Below are 27571 nucleotides of genomic sequence, written 5' to 3'. Positions count from 1 at the left end.
ATCTGAACCCTTTTGAAATTAGAGATAAAATGTGTGTTTAGTAATTCTACATCTACAGTAGTCAGTGGTCAGTGTTCCAGGAAACAGTGGAAATGTCATAACCCTGAGAAAACAGGGTTATCATATACTATTCATTAATCTGACTATATGCTGAACTGGGCAGTTAACCGTACACTAATTAGACTAGTCTTCTGGGGGATGAAGTTGCAGGGGGCTTCTCACCTCATCTTCAGAGGTTACTGAACAGAACTTTTCAAAAAGGGAAGCTTTAAGTAAGACTAAGCAACCCTCCAGCTTCTGTCAGAGCATGCACCGCACATCAGGTATTCAATGGCCCCAGGGGCAGATAGCAACCTTGGAAAATGGAGGGGCCAAACAGTCTGCAACCCTGATAATTCCACCTAATGAACTGGTTTTGTTAAATCCACTCAAAAGCACAGAGAAGTCTTGGGTTGGTGACAATTTTAAATGTCAGCATTATTTATTCTTTTGTAAAAATGAAAAAACTAAACCCCTGAAGAACATGAAAAAAAATGGAAGATGCAGACTGCAAGAATGTGCACGTACAGTAACAGCTTATTGTCTCCAATTTAACTAATTCATGCTAAGTCAAAGAAGGTTAGATGGAACAAACTGAAACAATGCCAAGAGGATATAATTATAAAACAAAATGTCTTAGTATGTTTATGTTTAGAAGAGCCCAAATGATCTGTTCTTTCTGTTCCTGCATTCTAAATAGACAAGGTGCTGCTGCACATAACTCTCAACAATTTTGCTATATTAATAGCAACATAGTACATTCATTTCTCCATGGAGGCATCAAAGTCAAATGCAAATTCTACAAAATCAATTACGCATTGTAACCTTTGATACTTCTGGTCAAGTCTACCTCTAAATGTATAAAAGCTTTCATTTTAGAAAAAATTAGGCATTACTCTCTGCTTTCATCAATTGTTGCAACCAATTATATAAAACATAATTGCAGTTATTTGAACATGATTTACTGCAGGTTTCATTTACCTTGGCTCACATAAGAAGTCGGTATTTTCACCATCTGCTCTCCAAACAAGCCATTCCCTGAAGGAAGGATGGCAGAACATACGTGTTTTGTCACGTCTTTTTATCAGAAAACAGGAAAGGGCTTCCATCCTTTGGCTGAAGTCTTCCCATTGTTGTTCACCATTTATTTGGCCTGCATTAATAGCTTGGAAAATTTGGTCATCTGTCATGGGATGTAGGGATGCCAGTGCCACATTTAATATTGGCAGGGCTCGCTCAAAAGCAGAGTTTGTCATGAACTTCATATTGCACTGAAGTAAGTACAGTTCTGATAGAGACACTGGAACAACCTTGTAGCTTGCACTTTTGATTACTAAGTGACCTTTTTGGAAAAGATCCAGAGTGAGTTTCAAATAGAGATAAGATCCCAGGCTTCTCATGGTCAGGTGGTTACTCACTTTCCCAATAATAGCTGTATCAGCTTTTCCATTTAAAGATATGTTGTTCATAATTTCCTGGCTGTTATTAATTCTGTACTGAATATAAGCATTCAAGTCATCATGAATTTCTTTGTTGTCTGGAAAATTGTCCAGGGATATTGCGATAAAAGGCAGTGAACTTACTACTTCCTGTGAGGGAGAGAGGGGGAAAAAAAAAGAAAGGAAAAAACCAAACAACCACATAGGCATTATAGTATTCCAGCACTGAAAACTTAACAATGCATCTTTGCTATATTTCTCTTCTGCAATGAATACCAGACAGATTAAAAAGACATTTGGTATCTCTGCAACGGCCTTACAAATATTGTCCCCTGATAACAGGCAGAACAATATTTCTACGTTTCATTATTTTTCATAGGAACATCTCAAATATTTTACTGACCAAACTCAGCAAGGCAATTGAAGGGGATGAGCTATGGAAATGATCACTTCAAAATTAAGGGAACAGAAAAGTTACCAGAATTGGACCCTAAGACAGGCCAGGGGAAGGGTGGAGGTAGAAGGAATGATCTATTAAGAAGGAATGACTTATTAAGAAATATCATAAATGACAAGAGAGAACAGAATCTCCTCATTGTCACATCTTCCAGTAACCATGTACCAGAAAGGTACCATCCACACAGATACAGCCCCATTTAGTTCAAGGCAAGTACCAAGTATGGCACAGTCAGACACTTCAACAGGTTTACCTAAGCACATTTATGTTTATGTAACACAGAACACATTTATGTTTATGTAAATAAAGATCCAAAAGACCTAAAGCTTCTTACAGACAGGCATATATCAGAAGAGTTTAACAAACTTCTCAACACTTTCACAGCACAAAAAGGAACTCTCTATTCCACTTTAAAGTAGTTACTTAGATTTCAAAAAGCTGAATTTTCAGGCTAGTCAGACATTTTGATCACAGACACACACTTCTCCAGAGAGGAAACAGTCCCTACTACAGAAATCCATTGCTAAAAATAAAAATTTAGTTGAGAACTAAGCTCCTCAGCCAGTTAAATGCTTACAGTCCTAGTGGCAAGAAGGGAGATAGGAAGTAAACTCTTAGAAGGCCGTACTGAAGCAAACCTGTACAAGGGCCTCACCACCCTCACAGGGAAGAATTTCTTCCTCAGATTTCATCTAAATTTCCCCTCCTTCAGTTTAAACTTCACATCAGCACTGTCTTGCACCTCATCAGCGTGGTGCACAGAGCAACTCTGGAGCCATCTGCCTACTTCTGTCCAGATACACGCTCAATCGCATTAGGAAACAGCTACTACAGAGCTGGACTTCGGTCCTCCTTCAAGTTTTCCTCTTTGAGAATGAGGATTGCCTAGTCAAGCAGCAGTATAGGACTGGTAGAGCTGTATCTCAAGCACTGTCAAAATATATAAAAGGTCCTATCTCAGAGATATGGTAAAAGACTAAAACAGACAGGCCTTCTTTTTTTAAATTGAAGTGAACTGAAGGCGACTATCTTAAAACAGCCCGACTAGTGCTGAAAACAAAACCAGAACTTTGTTCAGAACATTGCTGTCCAGCACGGAAAAACTGGAATTCTGTATAGCCTCACTTAAACACTCTGAGGATTTCTGCAAGTATCTCTTTGCTGCTTAATTCTGTCAAAATGTCTTAACCAGAAGTCTTGAGGCAGCAAACAGATGAAGAGATGCAAAGACATCAATGACAATAAGGCCAGAAATCAATCTTATCAACATAGATAGTGGAATTGTGGCTTATCCCTTCCTAAAAAGTAGAAATTCAGAACTTAGTACTAGCAGAAATACACTCTAACTTGTAAATACTGAAGGGAAAATCACTATCGGCTTCTAATTACTTTTTTTTTTTTTTTTTTTTTTTTTAAAGCTTTCAATCATTCATTTGCCCATTTCACTCTTGAAGGCCAAGGAAAGATACTCTGATTTCACCACTTCTTGTATTATCAATTCCACTATCCTACTCAAGAAAGCGATTCAAAACAAAAAAGGCCTCCCATATCACACTTGTGCACTGTAAACAAACATGCAACAACAAGGGAAGGAAGGAAAAAGTCCAAGAGACTTTACTTAGAATTCCTCTAAACCCAGTATTTTTCGTAATAATGCAGCTGCACCAAAGATCACTTAGTCTTTGAGGGTAAGAAAAGAAGTTAAAAAGGTCTTTTTACCTGGAAGTTAGTTCTTACAGTCACAATGAGCTTCAGCCAAGGAGGAAACTTACAGATTATGTTCGTGATAAATGAAGAAAGTGTGTCACCATAATCAGGTTTATGAAATTCAGCATCATTTAGACCATCTATCAAAATTATGTAGTCTTCCTCAGGAATTTTCCGCTCTGAAGTATGAAAACAAAAAAGAAAAGGATGAATACAATGTCTCCTATTAAGTGAAATATTTTCATCCCCAAATTTTGAACATCAAGAAATAAAAATGTATCTTTATGCAGAGCAATACATCTTAAGGCACTTAAGCATTATTTAGGAGACTAAAAACAACATTAGAGATAGAAAACATCACTGGCATAAAATGATAAAAAGTGGAAGCAATCACTTACAACAGTGTTTTTTACTGCACTATTATTATGTATCTATTTCACAACTGATTTAAAAAGAGTTAAAAGATTAAACTCTTAAAAAGAGTTAAAAGATTAAACAAGGCTGTTAGTTTAAGAGATGCATGGATATGGGAAGAAGGCATATGTAGATTGTTTAAACTATAAGTTAACATTGCTTTTATTGATTAGCTATTTACTTATCATTTATTTGACTTACCAAACAAAAAAAGTTTACAATTTGCAAAAATCATAAAGGTATAGGTTTACACTTTCAGTTCTGAGGAGAAAGGGTTATTTTGCAACAGCTTGAGAAACTAGAAATATTCATTTTGAGCACTTGTTAAGGAAGAAAATTCCAGGGGTAAACATAAGATTTTCCAATGGATTTCACAGGAATTTTGTTGACTGGCAACGAAATTCAAGAACTGCAAACCAGTTTTCATAGGAATGACACATGCTCTGTTCACACATGAGCAAATCTCCTCCGTCTTGCCATGTATCAAGTACCTGCTCAAGCTGGCATATACTGTGAAGCTAGCTGTTTTCAAGGAGGAGTTTGCTAGTTTGTTGGGGTTTTTTTAAGTATGAAAATCATGTTGTTACGCACTTTCTTGGAAAACTGCCGCATCAATTTTAAAAGCAAGCAAAAAATCCAGCCACTTTGCAGGTGTTGAGGCACAGAAAATTACAAAACAAAAAGCACAAAACTCAAAAGCATCTGAAAACAAAATCCTTTAATGCAAACGTGCCACCCTTCAAGCTACACAGTTACCCTTGACTTTTCTAGGGGAAAAAAAAAAAAAAAAGAAAAAGTTTCCATGATCTTTAATAAGTTTCATAGAATTTTATTTTAAAACATGAAACAACTGTTCACAACCTACCTATTATTGTTACTAACAACTACCACAGTTAAGGTATGTTTCTCCTTTCTCCAGGAACGTTCTGGTTTATTTGTTTCTCTTAGAGCATTAAAATACGTATTCTTGGATTTTTTTTTTTTCTCACTTGTTATGCAGTTTAGATTCACTTTCCAAGTCGGTTCCTGCTTAACCTACCTTTCCTGAGGTTTGAAAGTGGTTCCAACACTCCCCTTTTAAAAGCTGCTGCTGGATCTTGGACACAAGATCTCAGGCTAAGCATGCTTTGTAAGTGAGGCTCTTTTATTAGAAGATCTCTGTATGCTGTTAATTGATTTGAACGACAAAGTAAAGCTGCAATACTGTGCACAAATTCTGGGACAAGACACGTGTATGTGTTGTCAGCTTGACAGTAGTGATAAGCAACAACCTGGGGAATTAAAAAGAAAAAAAGTGTTATCCCTTCAATATTTTAGTTACTAGTTAGTCCAATTATGATAAAGTGTTACTAAATTTCTCTTTCCACTACAAATTATTTTTCAATGTTAGAATAATTATCTAACTCTGCAACTGGTCTCAGATGGCCTGTGTCAGAGACACTGAAAGGAAGACAGTGAAATACATTTTGAACTTGTAGGGCATTCAAAGGGGAAAAGAAATCAAAATGTCGGATTCCAGCAGGAAAACATAGTAATGTGAGTTCATGCCATTTCGATACAGTGGGTAACTGGCTAAGTAACTAAGTAGTACAAGAAAAATAACTTTAGGCTCTAACTAAGCAACTTATTAGCTATAATTTAACAACATTGTGTCACACACTGTAATGACCCATGGACTAATTTGATCATCATTAGGCAAAAGTAAATGGCAGCTATTAAAGACATTCTTACATAGCAAACAGAGAAAGAGGACAACTGGCTTTATTCTGATTATTGCAAAGGTGTGTACTACTTAAAAATAAAATGTAACATAGGTCATATTTCTTTGAAAAAGAAATCAAACCACAAGGAAAACAGTGTTCACAGTAAATAAAAAGTTTGTACTTTAGTGGCTCTCAATGTTGTTTCCCAATAAGACACATCAACTTAAAGACTGTAACAATAACCTCATGTTTTCCTCACATCTATTTGCATAAAGTATGCAATTCAGACTTTAATTATTTTTACTAATTAGGCAAATATTAAAACACTTATCATAATAATCTAATGCAAAAATAACTTTTAATTGCTTACTTCAGACTCGCAGAGGATGGAAAACAGAAAGACTACATTCAGATTCAATCTGTATCATAGAATATAGATGGATTATACACAGACCAAACATTTTATCTTCTTTCTTTTGCCAGAATTTTGCTTTTTGGAAGGTACACTGAACATCTACCTGTAGGGAACATACATCCCCTTTTGGAAGTAAACGATTCCAACTTCCCATACACACATAAAACAGATGTGAGATTTTTAACGTAACTCTTTCTAAGGTCAAGCAGAATTCAAGTAATAACCTGAAAGGTAGAAAAGGTAGGTGGCTGATTTCATCAGTTATGAAATGTACACATCTTTCAGAAGTGTCCAAGGTCACTGCCTGTTCTCGCACAACTGACTACGGGCGTGCCCAGCAGGCTTTGCAGAGCGGACTGTCTCCCCCAGGTTAGAGGCTTTCTGACCTACTGAAAATCTATTAATAAGTGAAAACTCACCTTTGAAGCAAGGCGTCTCACAGAATCACCTGTTTGATTTTGGTATTCAGGAGCACCAGGACAAATCAGAGTCTTCATTGTATTGGTACCACTTGTTGGAAGAGCAGACAGGGATAACTGACTTAAGGGAATCTCCTGACAGGAGTCACCACCTATTTTTAAAAGGCAACAAATACAAAAAAAAAGACCAAATTTACTGATAGCAGATTGTTTTATGGGAAAACATCATGGAGTATCTTTATTGCTAGAGTATAAATTAAAACTGAACAATAGCATTAAAAGAAGCCTGCAACTGGTCTGATCTATAGAGGCATATATGTGCAACTTTACAATTTTAAAACAATTCAACTGACTTTTAGATCAAAACTGGAATTACTGAAAGCAAAACTGTGCTGATGTGAAGAGTTTCCTTATGAAAATGACATATGTGATGACTCATTTAAACCAAGTTATTATATGACTGAACTCTTAGGAAATATAAACAATTTACCATTATTATTGTATCTATAAATTATATTATTTTTTAATAATAATAATAATAATAGAAGTGTCAGCAGGGGAAGTAGCAGAAACAACTCACACCAGCCTTCCAGTTAACATAGGCACTGAATTGGTCAGGTGACAGAATCCTATGGATCCCAGTAGAGGACAGAATGAGTTTCTCCATAGCTTTATTCTTGCCTCTACTGAAGTTCTATGGAAAATAGGTGGTACTGAAAAGAAAGCGGTACCCAGTGGGGAAGAAACATGTCACTTCTCTCTTTCCAAACTAATGGGAGAACAAATCACGCTACCACTAGAGTTGAGGTACATGCTGCCTGACCGAAGGAAGAGATTCTAAATATTGTCTCCATTTTACAGTCTCTTTTGATGGGCTGAGCCCACACTATATTATGTGGAAGGTATTTGTCAAAGCATATAATTTTAACAGTTTTCCTTTTCCTGCTGGAGGAAACAAGTATTTGGCAAGGACTTGATGAGGCCCAACTGCCTTAAGCCAAAAAGCAAACAACATTTGACTCTTGTTATCAGTACAATAACCCAAACAATTACTGAGAAAAGGAACATACTTTTGGGGGATGAATTAGGGCTATTTGAAGCTATTTGCCTCATGCGACTTCCATGGCAGCTAAGTGCCACCAGCCGTGAAATAATTGCAGTCTTCCCAAATCCCACATTTCCAGTAATGACAGCTCCCCTGTTCTCTGCTGGATCAGTATTCTTCAATTTTTCTTCAATCGCTTGAAACAGCCATTCTCTTCCAATGAAGACCGAGTCTGTCGTTATGCTTGGCACTTCAAACAACAGTGGCTTCAGCAAAATGTCTTGAGGCTTGTAGGGGATGAAACGAGCTGAGAAGAGGTGGCAGGGAGAAAATTTTATTAGAAGAAACTTGACATGCAATCAAACAGTACTGTTTCAGAAGATCAGTTCATTCAGTGACCTTGTTAATAGCATTCATAATCAGACTTCTTAGAACTTTTATCATGAAAACAATGAAGACTGATTTGCTCAGTTCAGGTCACCTCCCTAATTCCTATGTGAATTAAATTCTAGAGAGAAGCTACAAGTATAATTTGTGGTTTTTTTTTTTTTTTTTTTTTTTTTTTTTTTTTTACAATTGAACTTGAGTTAGTAAGCGGCAGAATCCAAAAGTTTTCTTAAAAATGCAAAAATAATTCTATAAATGGGTAAGTGCCAAACATTTTTCAGTTTAGAATGAACACACTGCTGAGCATCTCAGTGTCAGGTCTTCATATTTGTAAAGATATTTACAGAGAAATAGAAAAAGGTACAGAGAATAAATAAATTTTTATGCTTTAAAAACTGCCATATTTTTAAAGTAATGTAAAAAAAAATATTACTACTCTGTTTTCCTGTACTTTTGAGGCCACAAGAACAGAAATTACAAAGCACAGCTGAAAGTGTGGTCATATTTGATTACTTTAATACATACATTTGGCAAATGCCTGACCAGACTTATAGAGAGAAGAACAATTTGGGTGTGGCTGCATAAAATACATCAAAATTTAGAGAAGTAATAATGTTCACTAATATAATGCTCTGAGGATTCATTAATCAAATCTAATGTTGCACAAATGCTGTTTCAGCATTAATCTGCAACTATGAAAAAACAAAAATCAAAAGAGGAGAGCATAGCATCTATATACGATCTCAAGATCAGTTTTACCAGGAATGTGCTTAAATTTTTCTGCTTTTAATTGTTATTGGTTGTGACAGATGCACTCAACTCCTTGACCAAACTAGCAGTGGTTTGGATCAGGCTCCAAAGGAGGCAAAGACCTGAGCTGTAACCGGGCCAAGAACTCCTCTAGCTCCAGTCTGTTCTCTGGAAACCCACAAAGGAGCAGAGCGCACAGTCAGCATCGATGCAGATGAGCTCTGAACCCTGATCAGGCGATTAACACATGAATAGCAGGTGGCTTTTCCAAGACTCATTTATCAAGGAACAAAGAAAGCTGTGGGTTCAAGGAGTCTGCTGCATACCTTCCCCATTGCATGGACTTTGACTGCAAGCCAACCGCTCTACTCCATAACTATGGCAGCCTAAGCAAGCTGAGCTCTCCCTGCTCTGCAGCCTGGCAGCACGACGATCTCCCCTTGAGCTGGGACACCTCTCAAGTTGCTCCTCGAGGCGGAGAGACCTCTCACACACTGCAGATCTTTGTAAGTGACTGACACTGTCCACAGCCTTGTGTTACAGTGCACTAAGATTTTGTCTTGGTAACTTTGAATCATTGTTATATCCTCTGTGCAGTAAGTGACAGAGTGAACCTTGCCATCAAACTTTGTTAACTCATACTTTTAGAACATCATATTTCAATAAAACCACTTTTGCTGATACCTTTGACACTGGTTCTTTAAGTGGTCTAAATCACCCGTTTTGCAACATTGGTAAATTAACAGAGCCTGCAAATGACTAAGTCAGTTAAGAGGAGGGAAAAAAAATTGCATGTATCACTTGCATTTAACATAAACCTGCTGTTTTCAGACTCAAAAGACCAGAGATATCGAGATATATATTACTCATAATAAGTCTAGTAGTATTAGACCAGTTTTCTTCCTAAAACAGAATTCTAATGACAGCCTTTTGAAGACTTTAAATTCAGCATAGTATTTCTTAAGTTGCAGTACACTCTTCTCAGAATGTCAGATGATAAAATCTGGCAGTCAAGCAAATACTCAGTACAGTTCCTGAATACTGGTATTGCACAACTTCAGTTTGGAGATTCACATGATCTGCACTGCTCTGCCCATGCACAATTAGATAAACAATATACTGATTTCTTATTAAAAGCCATACATTTAATTTCTAAACCACAGCATTATGCAGGAAAAAGTGTAAGCAAGCATCTTATTTTCAGACCTGTTGAGTGATATGTCAGGAGCACTCTAAAAAAAACACTTTGTGGGATGGGGGTGTTTACAAAGATCACAGAACATCCCTGTTACAAAACTACTGAAGAACTGTATGACTGTGCCAAGACAGATGCAGATGTAAGTATGTATACCTTTACTTTCCGGCTGCACTCTTCCACCAGCAGTGTTGTGCCAAGGTAAGCGAATTGAAGTGCGTAAAGGAGTATTTCTTTGTCCATCCAAATAACTCAGATCTTCCAGTTTGGTTGAACTTGTTGCTAGAGTATTAAAGGATAGAAGCTTATTTTTCTCTCAGCATAAGTTACAAAGAGCGTTATTATTTATTACAGTTCTTTCCTCGACATAGTACTTACAGATAAGTTTTTCTAGACAATAGCAGTGGTTGGAGTCATTCACGTTATAACATTTACAAAATGCTTTTCAATCAAGTTCACTAAAGATTGAGTTGGATTTTTCCCCTTTCAGTTGGATTTTTTCCCGTCACGTCTGCCTTAACTTCCTCACATGGTAAACAGTTCTCATGTTAATACAGTTTCCTTTTTTACTATGAGAACAACCATATCAGTGAGGTCAGACGCATTAGGAACAGATTCAGATATTAGCTGCTAGTACACCATCTGTGAGGAAATATTTATATTCTTTTTGTATCAAATGGTACAGAATTCTGCCTAACATTTTTTATTTTCTTCAATTTTTAAACCAAAATGTTAGCTATACAAAGGAAGAACTGAAAATCCAGAGATCATATTTGCCAAGTTATATCAGGGTTATATACTTTTTCACCAGAAATAAACCAAATGAATATTCACATTAAAAAAAAAAGCAGTTCCCAGATTGGTATCAAATCCAAAATCTTCCATCTGTTGGAGGGACAACACAGCAGGGTATGAGCAATTCAGATTTCTGGAGTGCACTGACAACAACTTCCTGACATAGGCGACTGAAAAGCCAAAAAAGGAAAGATGCTGTGCTGGACCTAGTAAAAAGAAGGAAGAACTTGTCATAGATGTGAAAGTTGAGGGCAGTCTTGGCTGCAGTGACCATGAGATGGTGGAGTTCAGAATCCTAACAAAAGAGAGCAGAGCAAAAAGCAGGAGCACAAGACCAGATTTCAGGAGCATGAACTTCAATCTCTTCAGAGTTTGCTTGGAAGAATCCCATGGCATACAGTCCTGGAGAGAAGAGGGATCCAAGACAGCTGGTTGACACTCAAGCATAACCTCTTGCAAGCTCAAGAAAGGGCCATCCTGAAAAGTAGGAAATAAAGCAAATATGGTAGGAGGCCTGCACAGATAAGCAAGGAGCTCTTAACTGAACACAAGCTGGATGGGGCTTTGAGCAACCTGATCTAGCAAAAGATGTCCCCCACAGCAGGGGGGGTTGGAACTAGGTGATCTTTAGAGGTCCCTTTCAATGCAAACCATTAGAAGATGATGTGACGGGCTTGGTGGATGAGGGCAGAGCTGTGGATGTTGTCCATCTTCACTTTAGTAAGGCTTCTGACACTGTCTCCCGTAACACTGTCATGGACAAGCTGATGAAATACAGGTTATCTAAGTGCACAGTGAGGTGGACCCGAAACTGGCTGAAGGGATGGGCCAGAGGGTTGTGATCAGTGACACACAGTCCAGTGGGAGGCAATTCACTAGTGGTGTGCTCCAGCAGTCGACACTGGGTCCAATCCTGTTTAACATCTTCATGCGGCCTTCCAGTACCTGAAGGGGCCTACAGAAAAGATGGTGAGGGACTATGGTGACAGGACAAGGGGTAATGGGTTTAAGCTGAAGGAGGGTTGATTTAGATTAGATGTTAGAAAGAAATTCTTTACTGTTAGAGTGGTGAGGCACTGGCACAGGTTGCCCAGAGAGGTTGTGGAGGCCCCATCCCTGGCAGTGTTCAAGGCCAGGCTGGATGAGGCTTTGGGCAAACCGGGCTAGTGGAGGGTACCCCTGCCCATGGCAGGGGGATTGGAACTAGATGATCTTTGAGGTTCCTTCCAAGCCAAACCATTCTATGATTCACTAACGACCTAGATGATGGGACAGAGTGCAACCTCACCAAGTCTGCAGGTGATACAGAAGTGGGAGGAATGGCTGATATGCCAGATGATTATGCTGCCATTCCGACAGACCTTGACAGGTTGGAGAACTGGGCCGAGTGGAATCTCATGAAGTTCACCCAAGAGAAATGCAAAGTCCTCCAGCTGAGGAGGAGTAACTCCAGGCATCAGTACACAATGGGGACTGACAGGCTAGAAAGCAGCTGTGCAGAGAAGGACTTTGGGGTCCTGGTGGTAAACAAGCTGACCATAAGACTGCAATGTACCCTTGTGGCAAAGGCGGCCAACAGCATCCTGGGCTGCATTAGAAAGAGCGTTACCAGCGAGTTCAGGGGGGCAATCATCCTCCTCTACTCTGCCCTGGTGAGACCACATCCGGAGTACTGTGTCCAGTTCTGGGTTCCCCAAGTATAAGAAAGATACAGACTTACTGAGCATTAACAGAATACCATTGCTTCCCAAGGTAAAGCAGGGAAATCAAAAGTACAGGTCCAAGTTGTAAGATGTGAATGGGGTTTGCAACAGGATGTTCAGAGTCACAGTATTCAGTCCTAAAGGAGCAGAAGTGCAGCCTGAAAATTAAGGTCCAGTCCACATTTACAGCAATGAAAGAAGTCCTGAACACAATGAATGAATACTAAAGCAATGAAATGAAAGAATTTAAAGACTAGAAAAAAAGCTAGAGCCAAAAAAAGCCAATGCTCCTGTGGATGTCACTTTAAAAATATGAGAGGCTGGGCAGAATTCCTTTGCATTGAACTGTGAGGGAGGTCTGAGGTTTGAGTTGAGTTTGTTCAGCTCTGAACAGAGATGGCTACGGCAGCGGCTTACTGTCACTCTTTACCTAATACGAGGCCACAATCAGACTCTTCCTGGAGGGGCACAGTAACAGGATGAGAGGCAATGAACACAGGTTGGAACATGGGAAATGCACACTAAATATAAAGGACAAAAACTTCACTGAGGATACCTAAACAAGCTGCCCAAAGACATGGTGGAATATTCATCCTTGGAGTCACTGAACATTCAGCTGAACAAGTCCCTGAGCAAACTGTTCTAATTGAATATGCTTCCAGTGAGAGGGTAGACCAGAAACCTCCAGGGGCCCCTTACAACCTAAAATAGTCTTCACTTTTTTAACACTCCAAAAACTCAGGTACTCATAAGTCTATGGGAAGCCAAAGCTAAAATCTGAGGATCTGTATTTCAGGCAGCTAAAACAATGAAAGGGCAGTTAATGCAGTCCTCTTTGGCAACAAAGCCATTTAGTACACAGTGAAATTCCCCAAAATTTATGCAGGAGTGCTATAATATACATGAAAAGAAGGTGGTTGCTACTTCCTCCCTCATCATGTCCTCGAGTCCGCAAAACTAGTGTCCATCTCCAAAAGGCACTAGCTTTAAATGAACATGCAGATTAAGTATGTGTATAAAAACATGAATCACATGCAAGCAATACAAATACTCCAAATGATAATCAGAACAGAATGCATGAGCTTGACATATGATGCATAGTTGGAATATCATCTTTGTCACGTTCATGAACTAGCAAGTTTTCTTCAGGAAGATAACAACATAAGATAAAAGTAAAAGCAGGAGCATGGCATGGTTACAGTCCATCTCAGAACTCCAAAACAGGAATAAATAGACATAATAAAAGGGAAAGCAGTAACAGCACGACACAATTCAATGATTCCTAAAACAACACTTCTGCTTCTCTAGCAAGGATTGGAGGTGTGACAACTTCCAATTCCATATTCATCTAGGAAAAAGTTCTTCAGTCACTCTTATCTGCAAGGACGTTGCAGATTGATTAATTTGATTTCTTGCACATGTAGCACAAGTACCCAATTTTTAAAGACAGATATTTAGCACTGGCACTCAAAAGCCAGGAAACAGTCATTTACAGCTTAAAAGCACAACAGATTTCACAAAAATCTATAGCCAAAATCTCTGCACTATCACATACTAGAACACTTAAGATCAGGATACTACATTTCCTTTGGCATGGGGCAATTTGCACTGAGCATAAAAACTATAGCTCAGCTCATTCAATAGGCAAATTACAGATAAATCAAGTTATTTTCAAAGCATACCTATGTAAAATAGCTAGAGACATGCAAATTCATTACAGTTGTTTGCTGATCTTCACTGTAAGACATTCACTTTTGTCAACAGGATGATTCTAACGAACAAACATAGAAAGCCAGAAAGCTTTGCTCTGTGCTAAGAGCCGTTTCATGAAGAACCATGGTATTCTCTCTCCCTCTGTGAATCTGGGCATTATTGTATTCGCATCATAATATGTTGCTGCAAAATAATCCTTCAGCCACAGAATTTTGAAACAAGGTGCTAATAACTTTCATGGTATTTTAAAACCTCAAATTAACTTTATTAAGACTGCACTGTATGTTTCAGTATCTTCCATGACACTTCATGACACATTCTAAAGGTAGGACTGTTGTGGGGTTTTTTTTTAAAGCATTGGATTTTGACTATTACTGACAAATCTTAAGTTCTTGATACCATTTACTGAGCTGCATATTAACAACTTTTTCTGTTGCAATTCCAATATATTACAATTTGTTGGACTCTTCCGGAACACATTATATACTTCCTTTGAAAATGAAATGGAGAATGTTTGTTTCTTTTTGAGCTGATCCAACATGTTTGTGCCTTCACAATGAAAACACAGAACTAGTGCTCATATTACAATCTATAACATTCCAAAATTTAAAGTGGTATTGTCAGAACTTAAAAGATTCTCATCAAAATTGCTAGCATGCTCTTTGCCAAAATTTTGCCATTGTCAATTTCAAAATTTGGTTTACTAGCAATATTTCCCCTATACATTTTATCAAACTAAGAAAATTCCATGCATCCATTTTTTTTTTTTTTTCATCTTTATACTAAAAATACTCCCTTTTACTGACAATATTTTCTACCTGGAATGAACATCTTCCCCTCTTCCCTCTAGGAATCACCAACTCCCAAGCCCTAACCTCATTACTGAAGTTTTCTTCACTCTGCATTTACCCAGTTTTTTAGCTTTGAATTTTTAGTTAGCTAAAGCTCCTGCCATACATGTGGCACCTGTGCTTCTGAACACTGTCAGAACATTTTTTCTTGCATTTATGTAAGCAAATTGCCCATTACTGTTAGAATTTGATGGGCTCTACTAACAGATTTCAAGTCAGAAGTACTTCTTCAGAGATTTGTCTATTTCACAACACCTAGAAAAAGTAATGGTAAAGTCACAACTCAACAGACTTGTGTTTTCTGAATGAATGGTTCAACTAGAAGGCAGAATTTCACACAGTTCTTAAAAAAAAAAGTCACCTGTTCAACGGAGTCAAAGTATGATTTTGGTCTTAGTCAGATTTACAGATCTAGCAAATGTGAGCGCACACAAAAGCAACGACTTCAAGGATTAGTTGACACCAGATACAATCCTAGAATGACTGATAGACTTTTAAAGTGTTTCATCAGTCCTGATCTAACCAATACCTACTGAACAGCACGATAAAAGCCCTCTGTATGACAACTGCACACAACTTAAGTAATGCTCATCTATTCAGTTTGGAATCTATGTTTTTTTCATACTACAACATAACTTCAACAGCAAGATTCAACAGAAATGTCCTATTATTAAGAACACCCTTTTTTCCACCTCAGGACTTTACCTGCAACAGAGTTTGGACGAGGCATTATTAAAGAGCCAGAACTTTGAGCATAAGGAACGGGACCCTCTCCTGTTGGTACTTCTTTTGGCAAATTCTCAGCAGATCCAACGGCTTCCTCTTCTGCAACTGGTGAACAATTATCTGTTCTTCGATCATGACTAATGCCTTGATGTTTTGCAGCTCTGAGACTCCCATCCTTGCTCCATTCCAAACTGGATCCACTACGGTCATCATTTTCTGACGAACTTGTTATAGTTGCTGAAAAAGAGAAAAAAACCCCAACTAACGTACACATCAGAGGAAAATGGCACACTTGTGTTAATATGCGTTATAATTTTCATACTCTAATGGCATTTTGGACCAGCAGATATTCAAGTATTTCTTCATGGGATATTTTGTTAAATTTAAGGAATATTATTTATATACTGGTGTATCTTTAGATCCATGTAATTTGTGAAGGAAAAAAAAGAAAAACAACCAAAACCAAACAACCTCAACCAAAACACCTCAACCAAAACATTTATGACCTTATAGGAAGAATCTACTACTCCACCAAAACATGTCTCAACTTCTTTTAAAAATTAAAATTCTGTAACATATCTTGCAAATTTTCAAACCATTCTGTAAACATGGAGACAACAAAAGCTCATTAAGAATAGCATCTAGAGCAAGAAAAAGAATTAAATGCATCTGTTTGATAATTCACATTTTTAAAGACTAGTATTTTACAAAAATAATTCAAAATTCACTTCTTTGAAAAAACTTGCACTGTTCTTCCAAAGTTGGGGGGCTTTCCACAAGCCCACTTGTGACCAAGCATCTTGTATATTGCAAAGCATAAATGACAGAAATTCAATGTTGTTCAGAGATCTAGCTCACTTAAAACAGATAGCTTAGCTACAGTAGGGTGACACTCAGCCTGCACTCACATACCTGGCAAACTAATCTTGATAAAAAACTTCAAGCAACTCAGCTATGTACTACCTCTTTCTTAAGAAATGTACTACCTACATTTCACTGTCAGACAGAACATACAAGGCTAGATGCATGTTTGATCAGACCCAGTAGAGTATATGAACAAAATTTCAGATTATATTAAACATAATGATTTAGGTTTTTAAGTATTTCAGGGTACTGCAGTATAAAGTAAATCAGAGGCTCAAATAAAGGCTTTTTTGGGGTTTGTTTCTGATGTCATTATAAACCAACCAGAAAATGTTTACAAGTAATTTCTCCATACTGTATGAAACTTTTTGGCAGTAAGATGTGCTTTTTGGCTATGAAAATTTCAGATGCCACAAAATAAGCAACAGAGAGGTAGACAGATGCTCGGCTAAAAGACAACTAAAGACCACAGATGTGTTTTGGACGCTACATCACAGAACAGTAGCTTTCCACTGCTGTATTGATTCACACGAAGAAAGCTGAAACAGCACTAACTGCCTTATCTAGAGTGCTCCAAATATTCCAGCTTGGTGACTGAGGGTTATTAAAGTGCATCTTCAGTTCCTCAAGACTGTAGTTAATCAAGGCCTCCTGCAATAACTGAAAGTGTGAAGAATTTATACTCCTAAAGACCTACTTGTGTAACGTTTGATAAAATGATGCTAATGTGCTCGCATAAGAACACTTTGCAAATATATACTGGGTTTTGTATGTTTAATAGTGAAATTACCGTTTCATTTAAAACATTTTCAGTACTCTCACAAAATAACTGAACAATAAATATTTATTAAAGGTTAAGCCAACACTCAATGCATTTTGAACACTTGAATGCAAGAGAGGAAAATACAAAATAGGATGAAAGGGCATCAGGAAAAAAAATTTTTTTAAAAAAATAAAATCAATGCCAGTTCAAATAATAATAGTATCTATGTAAACTGTGGGTCCACTCCAGGCTAAAATTTTAAATGTTAAAGGTATATATGTGGTGATTCTACACTCAACTGACCAAATCATTAAGTAAAACATTCTGGCTCATTAGACCACTAACAAAATGCAAACGAACAGACTGCCCCTTAGAACTGTGAGGCTTCTCTGGCCAGAAGCAGCACTAACTATTCTTTTGCATCAACTGTACTGCAGCTTCAGCCTTGCAGGATGATGAAGTATTCATACAAGTTTGCATTCTCCAGCTTAGCTTCACATTCACAAGAAATTGAAGATATGATGCTTAAATTCAAGAGTTTGTATTCTAAGAAATACCAATAATACAACATACATTTCAGATGCAATAGAAGAATAAGCTTTTTAGGCATTCCATTAACCTTTGCACACAGCTTAGACTGTACTTCCATATGACACATTTATTTCACTTTTATGGTCAAAAAAATCAAATGTGTCAAAAAATCTGGCTCTTCCTGAAGTCTGAAGTATTTAAAATTATGAGTTCTCCTGGAGTGAAATGTAGCACCAGGAAACCTTGCTGCTCAAGATTTCCATACTGAAATGGTGGCAAGGATCCAGAAAAGCTCATGTTTTGGCCAGTAGCCCAGTCTTTTCTCCTACTTAGCTCATTGCTGAAGATTAAAACCTGCCTCCACTACTATTATGTCAAACTCAACAGAAGCACAGAAGAATTCAACTAAAGCAGTAAAACATTAGAAACCTAAAAGAAACCTGAACCATAAGTAAAAAAGAGGAAAAGAGAGAAAAGATAGATTTTCCATCCAAGTCTGCTGGCCCAGAAAACATAGTGGGATAACAATGGAAGCCCACATAAACAGCATGAAAGAGCAAGCTATTTTCATGGTTGGATGAACTCCATCAAAGACATTAGAAAACATATACTTGCTAAACATAATTTTAAAATGCACATTTACTACTAATAACAAATTTGAATGCACAGACATATTTGTATTTAAAAAACCAAGAACACGGGACATTTATCAGAGGTGCCTCTTACTTCCCTTCCCAGTTTCATGCCTCTATAGATGTAATGGGTGCTGCCATGGGTTGCCAAGGGGTCTTCGAATTCTCCCTGAATTTGAGACATGAATGACAGCTCCACAGAACTGCGGCAGATGATTTTCATCCAGTCTCATGATCATGAGCCATATATACTTGACTGAAGGAGCTACATAAGAGCTCCCCCTCACCCTATTTTCTCCTGGGTTTTTCCTCCCTGCTCTCACACTCATATGCTTCAGAACTCCACCATCCTCTCTTCTCCCTGTAAAATAAAGGGCCTACTTTCATGTTTCTCCTATTTTTGAAACTTCTTCCTTTTCATTAGTTCAATAAGCAACTTTTATCACCGGGTTCAAAAATCTTCTCTTAAAAATATTAGAGCTTACAAGGTTATACAATGGATGATGTAGTTGTCATGCAATGTACTATTTTAAACAAACATGAGTCTAGTTCTGACCTCATTTGGAACATGGACATACTCATAGAATATTTCAAGCTTGCAGAGCATGGGTAGTAGGTTCATATCAGTATTTACTTTTGTGAACCTGAGAGAAGAGAAGCTCTCACTCAAGCACAGCTTTTAATTTAAAGAAAGATAAAGAACAGAGCTCAAGCCTACTATCCTGCCTTTCTGGAAGCAAAAGAAGGAACCTACTCCACTCCAAAACCAGCAGCCACTTCTATAGTCTTGGATGAACTATGCGTTACTGATACTGTAAATGTATTTATTCCAAGACTTCATAAAATATCTGCATAAGAAATGCATCTCCTGTGACATTAAACCGCATATACAAAACACACGTGCATGCCTCCCCTGGGCTGCAGTACCTCACAAAAGAGCTCAGTAAGGCTGAAAGCAATTAACAGAGAAACAGGATCCCTTTTTCCCCTTTTATATCACGTACCAGAGAAGCAATTTAATCTAATAGTAATGACAATTTTTATACTCACGTTGATGCTGCTCTCATGGATATAAACTAAAGTTGCATGCAAAACAGCGTGCAGTCCTTAAACTTTTTTGCAAAGTCAACTAAGTTTTTCAGTGCGCTACTGAACACCTTGGTTTAGATCTCCAAACACCTAAAGTATTCCAAACCAACAAGACTCCTCTTCTACAAAAGGCAAACACTCACCACTTAGAGAAGCCTTAACAAAGGTCCCAAATTTTTAAGAAACATGCCTAAGCAGAGTTGCCTATTAGTTTACACACCACTTAGAGAGCTAGTAAAAGCTTAAGCATAGAATGCATTTATGAAGGTAGAAGTATCTTTGTAACCACACCCTATCTGGGAAGCCTATTTTGTTTTAATGGCACAACTCTCATAGATTCCTGTGTCATTCAGAGAACTGATTTAAACTTCTCTATTAAAAAAGCAAAACCCCTACGAAACATTTTAAACAAGGAAATGACTAAGTTGTACTGACATAAATAATCTTTGCAACAAGAGGCATTACCATTTCTTCTAGTCATACGTTGTTGTATTTTTTACACCAATACACTCACTTGTAAAACCATTTCTTTTTTTTTATACTTGCACCAGTGTAATCAAAACAGGAAACCCTACATTCTGACAAAAGCTACAACTAATGTACTCTATTCTCAAGTCAGGCAACGACTGAAATCTGTCAACCCAAGAGCAACAATTCTGATATACCCTTTCCCTTACATCAAAATGTTAATGCTGTCTCAAAATAAGGTCTTACATAAAATTGACCATGGACAATAGCTTTTATCAATCTACTATGGAACGAGTTCACAAAATAATTTTCTAAAACTGAAGTACTTAAGTTTTATACAAATGAGTCTTTTGACCCATGATGAACATCTCTTTAGGTAACTGATCAGTAAAAATAGTATTATGTCGTAACTTATGACTATTAATTACTTCATAATAAAATGCAAGAACATCTATAACAGAGCAAAGTATTATCAACTGCGTTATGAAAACATGTATTATCACTATTTCTTGGCAAGCACTACACCAATGATCATCATGGTAGTGTTCATAATGGCAAGCAGAGACCACTTGCACTTGGAATTCCTTCTCTAAACAAAAGTTATAAATAAAAAAGTACTAAGTTCACAGTCAAAGATAATGACATGTCTTAAGTTTACTTTCCCAAATCTAGGGATTTAAGATTTAGAATTGCTTCCTTTTATTAGCCTCCCTACATTTAGTCCATTGGCTAGACTTAAATAAAACTGAAAGCTCACTTCTGTATATTGAGAAAGCATCAGGTTAGGGGGCATTTTGTGCTTTCTTTTTGTTGGTAAGCTCAACAGCTGTTACAAAATAAATTTTAAAAGGGATCAATTGGTTAAGGAGTCATCATTTAAAAAAAAAAAATCAAAAAACAAAAAACAACCAACAATAAAGAATACACCTTCCTACCACAGTTTATAGTAACATGAAAAATATGCTTTTTACATCTTAGTCTGACCTTCCAGAAAATAATATTAAAGCACCACCTGGGTGCCCAAAGGCACGAGTAGACAGTGGTACAGACAAAGACCCATCAGGGCAGGGAGCAGAAATAGGGAAGATGGCACAAACAAGGCAGCAAAGAATTTACATCTTTTCTTTAGTACTGAACAGACTTATTGAAATACTCAGCTAGCTGGTAAAAGAAGCTATGTAACAATTGACCTGTGATGGTAGCTGCCCCTCCAAAGATAACTGACTCCCCACAGGAGATGCATATATAGCCTTACTTCAGTCATCTATTCAGTAGAGGATCACACAATTTCACCTCTTCCATGACATCCCATTTTATCTTCATTTTCATGCCAATTACTCAAAAGTTTGCACTGTTTTTAAACAGTTTGATTTACATTATTCTCATAGGAAGTAGCATCAATTATTTTTTCCCAGCTGGAAATTAAACCACCTTCAAGCTATGCTGTTCTTCACCAGTATGAAATGCGTTGCAGAGACATATATAATGGGAAAGGAAAAAGGTAGAATAAAATAACAAATGGAGTGAAACAGAGGAAATTAATGATTTTAAAAGGAAAACATGGAGAAATTAGAACTGCATGAGGAAAACAAAAGAAGAGAAATGCACGCCTAACAACAGCAACTATTATAGCCAAAGAATATGATTTCAATCTTTCAGGTACAGAGGATTTGAAATGGGATCCATGGACAGCATAAAATCGAACACAATGACATGAAGCAGCTATTCAGTCTTGTACTATTAAGAGAAGATTATTTTCTATTAATTGCATTACTAATTAAGATGCTTACCTATAATTCCACTGTCCTTGCTCTCCAGGGTAGAGCTGGGGCTGCTAATGGTTCCACAGGGACTGCCTTTGTTAGCTGCTGTCTTGCCAACACAGCTATTGAGAGTTGAGCAGGGACTATCAGTGCTAGGTGATGTAGTGCTGCTTGTCAGGGTGGAACATGGACTCACTCCTCGACTGGTTACTGTACACTGCAATGTGATGAAAAATGAATAGTTATTGCACAGGAGGCAGGATGCTACTGTGCTGAAAATTAGAAACATCAAGGTGAAGTAGAATAAGAACAAAGCAGAGCCCATTTTTAAGCAAAAACTTCAAGAAGCGGAAGTTTTATCTTGATTAGGAACCTTAATGACATGTTTTCAGATTACTCTTAAAAAGCGACTTCAGAAGAAGAAAGACTTATCAAATGGAAGTGAATGTCTCAACACACACACACACCCCCCACCCCCACCCCGCAAAGCATGCTCCTATTTTAATAAACCACTGATGTTTTCCATTCTCATAAAGCACTGAGAATAGAAGGGAAAAAAAGATCAACTGAAATAGTAAAATAAGGCAGAGAGAAGTCTAGAAGCTATTCACATTCACAGTAGACTAGATTTAACTTCCAGGAATGGTGAGGAACCTATTTTTATTTTTTAAGAATGCAAGATCAACTCTCAATTTCAAAACAAACAAAAACATACACTTGTTCTAATTAATTTACAATTCTATTACCATATGTCTATTAAAACGGATTGTATTTTGCTAAGTATCAAGTAACTGCAACTAGAGGAAATAACATTAGTCCTCTCAGAAATAGGATGAACATTAAATATATTATTTTCCATTATCCTACCATGACTTCATTTTTCTCGTCTATATGAGCAGTAGTTGGGATCCCTTCTCCCAGTAAAAAACCCAATCTTGTCATCAATTCTTGTGCTGCAGGAGAACAGCTTGAGTCTTTTTCAGGCTTTGCTTTGGAGTGGGGAGAAAAAGATTAGAGTCTTACATTTGGAAACCATTACAATAGGTAGAAAAAATACAATCAAATGTGAACACCAGTTCTTCTGTCAGCAATATATCTAACAGAGAAGTTAATGCCATTCAAACTTTTTGTCCATTAGACTTTAAATTGTTGGTGGGTCTTGGATCCTCTGCATATCAGCACAAATCTAGGGGAGAAAAACCCCACCCTGCCAGTCAAAACAGAAATGGTTAAGTGCAACCAGTTCATCACTGGACCGATGATCAACATGATTATTCTCCTAACAGCAGCATTAAACTCAATGCTATCAAAGCTCAGTGGCAGACTCAAATTCTGTTCCGGTTATTTTTTATAAAGTTTTCTGTAATGTTAAAAACATGAAAAGTAGAGGTTAATAATACAGATGTTTTGTAATCTCATAGTTAACACTACAACTAATACATTTTTGTTGTGCTTGCTACGCAAAGGATGTGACACCAGTTCTAAATGCTCGAGCTTTTCTGGTAGTAAAAAGATTTCATTTTATCAGTATGGTGCTTTAAAATGTCTTCTGGTATCCCACAGATACAATGAGGCAAAGTTTAAAATGAGGTAACAAAAACAGCCAGTCACACATCTGCTTAGGGAAAACACCTATTGCTAATATAATCTCACAAACTAGCACCTTCTGCATGTTCCTTCTTTAATGCCAACAGTTTGGCATCACCTACCAACCTGTAATGCTCTTCCCTAGCAGAAACATTTATGCAGTATTTAGTTCTTTCCTCCATTAAAAAAAAAAAAGAATAGGTAGGCCTGCCCCATCCTCAGGTATAAACAGTCAATTAATTCAGGAGCATCATCTAACCACTCTGAGAAATAGCTCACAGCAAGAATTCTCAGCCACAGAACTGCTGGCTGCAGTAGCTACCACCTGACTCTGCAAAGAGGGAAAAAAGCAGGAGCACCGTACTGCTCCTGCCCAACCAGCACCGTCTCGGCAAGGCACTGAGCTTCGGGACATCATCCTCGCACAGCTGGAAGACAGTAGGGACATCTGAACAGTAGTACTGGCTTAACATTTAGAGATTTCATGCAACGAGAAGTTCCTAATTGATAAGGAGGGCCTCCAAGGAAGAGCAAGGAAAGGGAGAGAGATGTAAGTGTATGGACGTACTGGTGCAGTTTAAGAGAGCTCAGACAAGCCTCTCGCTGCGCTGTCTTCCACATTATCGACAGGTAGAACGAGGGGTAGGAAATAAAAAGGCTGAACTGCCTCTTTTTCTTTGGTCTTTCCTTTCTGGCTTCACCACGCCAAATGAGTGTTAGCACAGTATTTGCTCTTCATGAAGAGCATATGGTGTCTAACCACATAAAACACAGCTGACATTCAGTGGTGTTTGCACATATTTCCCCAAGCTCCAGATTGCAAGAAAAACATAGAAAACAATGGCTTTAACCGAACAGCTTGACCAGTAAGCATTACTTCAACAATTTTTCAATTGCATGAGTGACATAAACCCCATGGTTTGCAAACAAATTTGGAACAAATTCCAAATTCAGTTCAGCAACAGACATAAAAGCCAAGAGTCGAAGGTGTTCAACCCAGCAACTGCTGTTTAATCCTTAAACACTAGAGTTTAGTTTTGACCCTCAGCAATCTCACTGTCTGGGAGCACAACTCTGCGAAGAGGAGGAACATAGTGGGAAGGTCACCTTTAGATTAGGAAGATGAGGACTACATGTTCTCCCGGTTGGATGTAAAACTTTAATGCCAGCACTAAGATGGCTGTGAAGATGGAGACATAAGAAGGACCAGGGTAACTATAACATATCAAATAGGGCATACAGAAGATGACTGTGAAAACAATTATAATGAGTTCTATTTTCACTAGTAAGTATCAAAACTAAGGGGCTTTTTAAAAAAGAAAACATTGGCTTTAAAACTGTAGTTTCCTTTAAAATTGAAGCAAAAGGAAAACAAAAAATTGAATGAGGTTAGTTAAACTGAAAAATTAATCTAAAAATACGAGGCATATGAAATCCATGTGTGTATAGTCATATACCAACTTACGGGTCATTTTGCTTTGACCAGGACACTCACTGTCAAAGCCACACTCTGTTATGCACTAGTCAAATTTAACGAACATGAAACTTTTCAAGAATACCAATTAACTCTAGGGAGTTAGCTTTTCCCAGCTTTGCCAACACAGGAGTCTGCTGTTACTGCCTTCTTATTTAGCAAGCTTTTACAAAATTTCTAAAATGAAGGATTGTACCCAGTGCAGAGCTGCACACTTGGAATCAATTTACATTAAAAATAAGTTCAGAAAAATTCTAGTAGGCCTTCAGCATATGTAGTGACCAGCAACACTCGGACATCATTCTGCCTACAGTACATGCACAGCTTCCAGAATACAGACAGCTATAAAGATCACATACATGTAACAGCAAGCATCTCCTCATTACCACAAGCATACTAAATCTGCAAAACATTCTTACAAATAATCAGATTTCCTTATTATGCAGGCTCCTTTGTATCACTCTGTCTGAAATGAACAACTGTTCTACCAAATAACATACCACTGAACAGACTCTTACCATTTTGATCGGGTTGTCCTTGCTCTGATCCTTTTCTCAGTGGTAGAGCTGCCTCACTTGGCACTCTAGGACTTTCCACATACTTGGGCTTCCTGATTGGACCTGCAATGGGAATGAGCTGAGTCTATCTAATTTCTTCCAGGTGGATCACAAGTTTCATATGCACAGTGTCTATCCACCACGATGCAAAACAGAGGAATTATTTCTTACATACACAGCTGCTACCATAAAGACTAGCGAGCTGCTGCAATTCCACTCTCCTGAGAAAGAAACACTCTCTTTGAGCTTTTTGGAACGCAAAGCCTGCTGGAATACAAAACCAATCTGCTTGCTGTGACAAACCTAAAATGTTTCCTGTATAGGTAGCGAGTGACTTTTTCATGTTCAAACTCAGACAACTTTCAATGCGCCTCCTCGGTTCAGAGATTTTATTTTCCATTATAACAGGAAAATAATTTTGTTATCAGCATCTTCGAAGCTAGGAAGAAAAGGCTATAGGCAGACAGCTTGCAACATCAACACACTAAGTAATTCAAACCCAAGAAGCTTTATACTACAGCATACTTTCTCCAAATACTGACACATACGCTGATCATAAGGAATGGTGACCATTAGTTCAAAAACCAAAAGAAAACATTAGTAGCTACTAATGGTTTCTGGCTGCACTGAACAGCAGCATTCCCAGATCAGCACATACTAAGTTCAAACATACCACTTCCAGTATTAGGAAGAATTGTGTATTCACACACATGCATACTTTTCAAAAATTACACTGATTCACTCTACTCTCACTGTTAGCTTCATGCTTTGGTTTCAGGCTGTTTATGATTCTATTCTTTGCTATATATGGTTTAGTAGCAACCACAGGAAATGTTAACTTATCTAACAAAAGGGGAACGATGCTGCCCTCTAAAGGTTTACCAGAAAAAGTATGCTGCTACTATCGAATCAAAAAATACCTGCTGGCACTACAAACAGAGGGTGAAATTCTGATCTTAATTCACAGCAACTGGTAGTATTGGCAGATAGACTGCTACGCTGATGCACAATATACTGTAGAACTAGAACTCCACCATGTATTTATCCACATCCTGAAGAATACATCAATAGAATTTTATATCAATAAAGGCATTTGCAACACTAAGAGTTGTAGAAAAACACAGGGAAACTTGCAAAGTTATACACTGGGAAGCTAAGATATTTAAATGGAATGGGAAATGGAAACATCATCATCATGCAAACTCAAACCCAAATTTTTGTCCTAATTTTTCATTAAGACAATCCCAATTTCTTGTAATGGGTGTAACAAAGACACTTGAAACTTCCAAAGTTTTAGTGAGCTTGAGGTGTGCCAGGTGACTCCAATGTTTATCCAGAAGAACCTAAACCATAGCTGGAAGTCCGTAGAAACACAGTCAGTTGCTGGGCTTAACAAAATACTCCAACAGAGGTATTTTCTGTGGATTTCCCCAGCTTTGGCAATATACAGTGATTTTCCCTTCTTATTTAAATACAGCCTCTTGTTATATTACAGGGCTACAATCTCAGGTTCTGTTTATCATGTAACATCATCGTAAGAGTAGTCCTCACTTCAAAATTAGTCTGACATGCTGTAGCCAAACAATTTTTATAGACATACATTAGGCCACAGTGACAAAGCACAAGAGAAAACCATTCTGCTGGCAGCATTCCACTTTTGCATCTTACATGTTTGTATATTACTCTTCTAATTTTATTCATAATAATAATAAAAGCAGAGTCTCAAAAGCAGGCATGCAGAACTTAGCATATTTCATGAAGAACATTTCTTGTGATACTCCACAGAATCCTGAACTTACAGTTGCACGGTCACTTTTTTCTTTTTTAAATAAAGAACTCCAAAGCTGAATTCTGTCAAATTCAAATGGGAGAAGCTGCAATGCTGGAACTCAACTCAAATACTGTATTGTATCTACACTCTTAAGCGCTACATTACATTATATATCCTAGGAAAGAAGAAAACACAACCTCAAAATGGCAGCAACATTTTGTTTTGGGAACTCCAGAAAGCGAATGTTTTTCACCTCTGCCCAATTCAGAAAAAAAGGTGTGACACCAAACATGCACTACGAACACTCCAAAGGT

The 27571-nt window shown here is 37.6% G+C and overlaps 1 protein-coding gene across 13 annotated transcripts in view; it reads right to left on the bottom strand.

Annotated features, from left to right (window-relative positions):
• The window catches only part of TANC1 (tetratricopeptide repeat, ankyrin repeat and coiled-coil containing 1), a 94856-nt gene that overhangs the window by 19636 nt on the left and 47649 nt on the right, over nucleotides 1–27571 (bottom strand). For 12 of the 13 annotated variants that reach the window (XM_075757441.1, XM_075757445.1, XM_075757453.1 and 9 more), the window contains 10 exons: nucleotides 25448–25549; nucleotides 22736–22857; nucleotides 21896–22085; nucleotides 15738–15995; nucleotides 10127–10252; nucleotides 7664–7945; nucleotides 6594–6745; nucleotides 5096–5327; nucleotides 3655–3821; nucleotides 1021–1628 (listed from right to left, as the gene is read on the bottom strand). In XM_075757441.1, the coding sequence (XP_075613556.1) occupies nucleotides 1021–1628; nucleotides 3655–3821; nucleotides 5096–5327; nucleotides 6594–6745; nucleotides 7664–7945; nucleotides 10127–10252; nucleotides 15738–15995; nucleotides 21896–22085; nucleotides 22736–22857; nucleotides 25448–25549 (2239 nt within the window). The remainder of the gene's footprint in view (nucleotides 1–1020; nucleotides 1629–3654; nucleotides 3822–5095; nucleotides 5328–6593; nucleotides 6746–7663; nucleotides 7946–10126; nucleotides 10253–15737; nucleotides 15996–21895; nucleotides 22086–22735; nucleotides 22858–25447; nucleotides 25550–27571) is intronic. The other variant, XM_075757450.1, reaches the window with a different exon arrangement.

The sequence above is a fragment of the Balearica regulorum genome, chromosome 6, assembly GCF_011004875.1.
Source record: "Balearica regulorum gibbericeps isolate bBalReg1 chromosome 6, bBalReg1.pri, whole genome shotgun sequence".
In the NCBI taxonomy this organism is placed as follows: Eukaryota; Metazoa; Chordata; class Aves; order Gruiformes; family Gruidae; genus Balearica; species Balearica regulorum.
The sequence above is the reverse complement of the archived record's forward strand: the minus strand, read 5'-3'. Positions and strand labels throughout refer to the sequence as shown.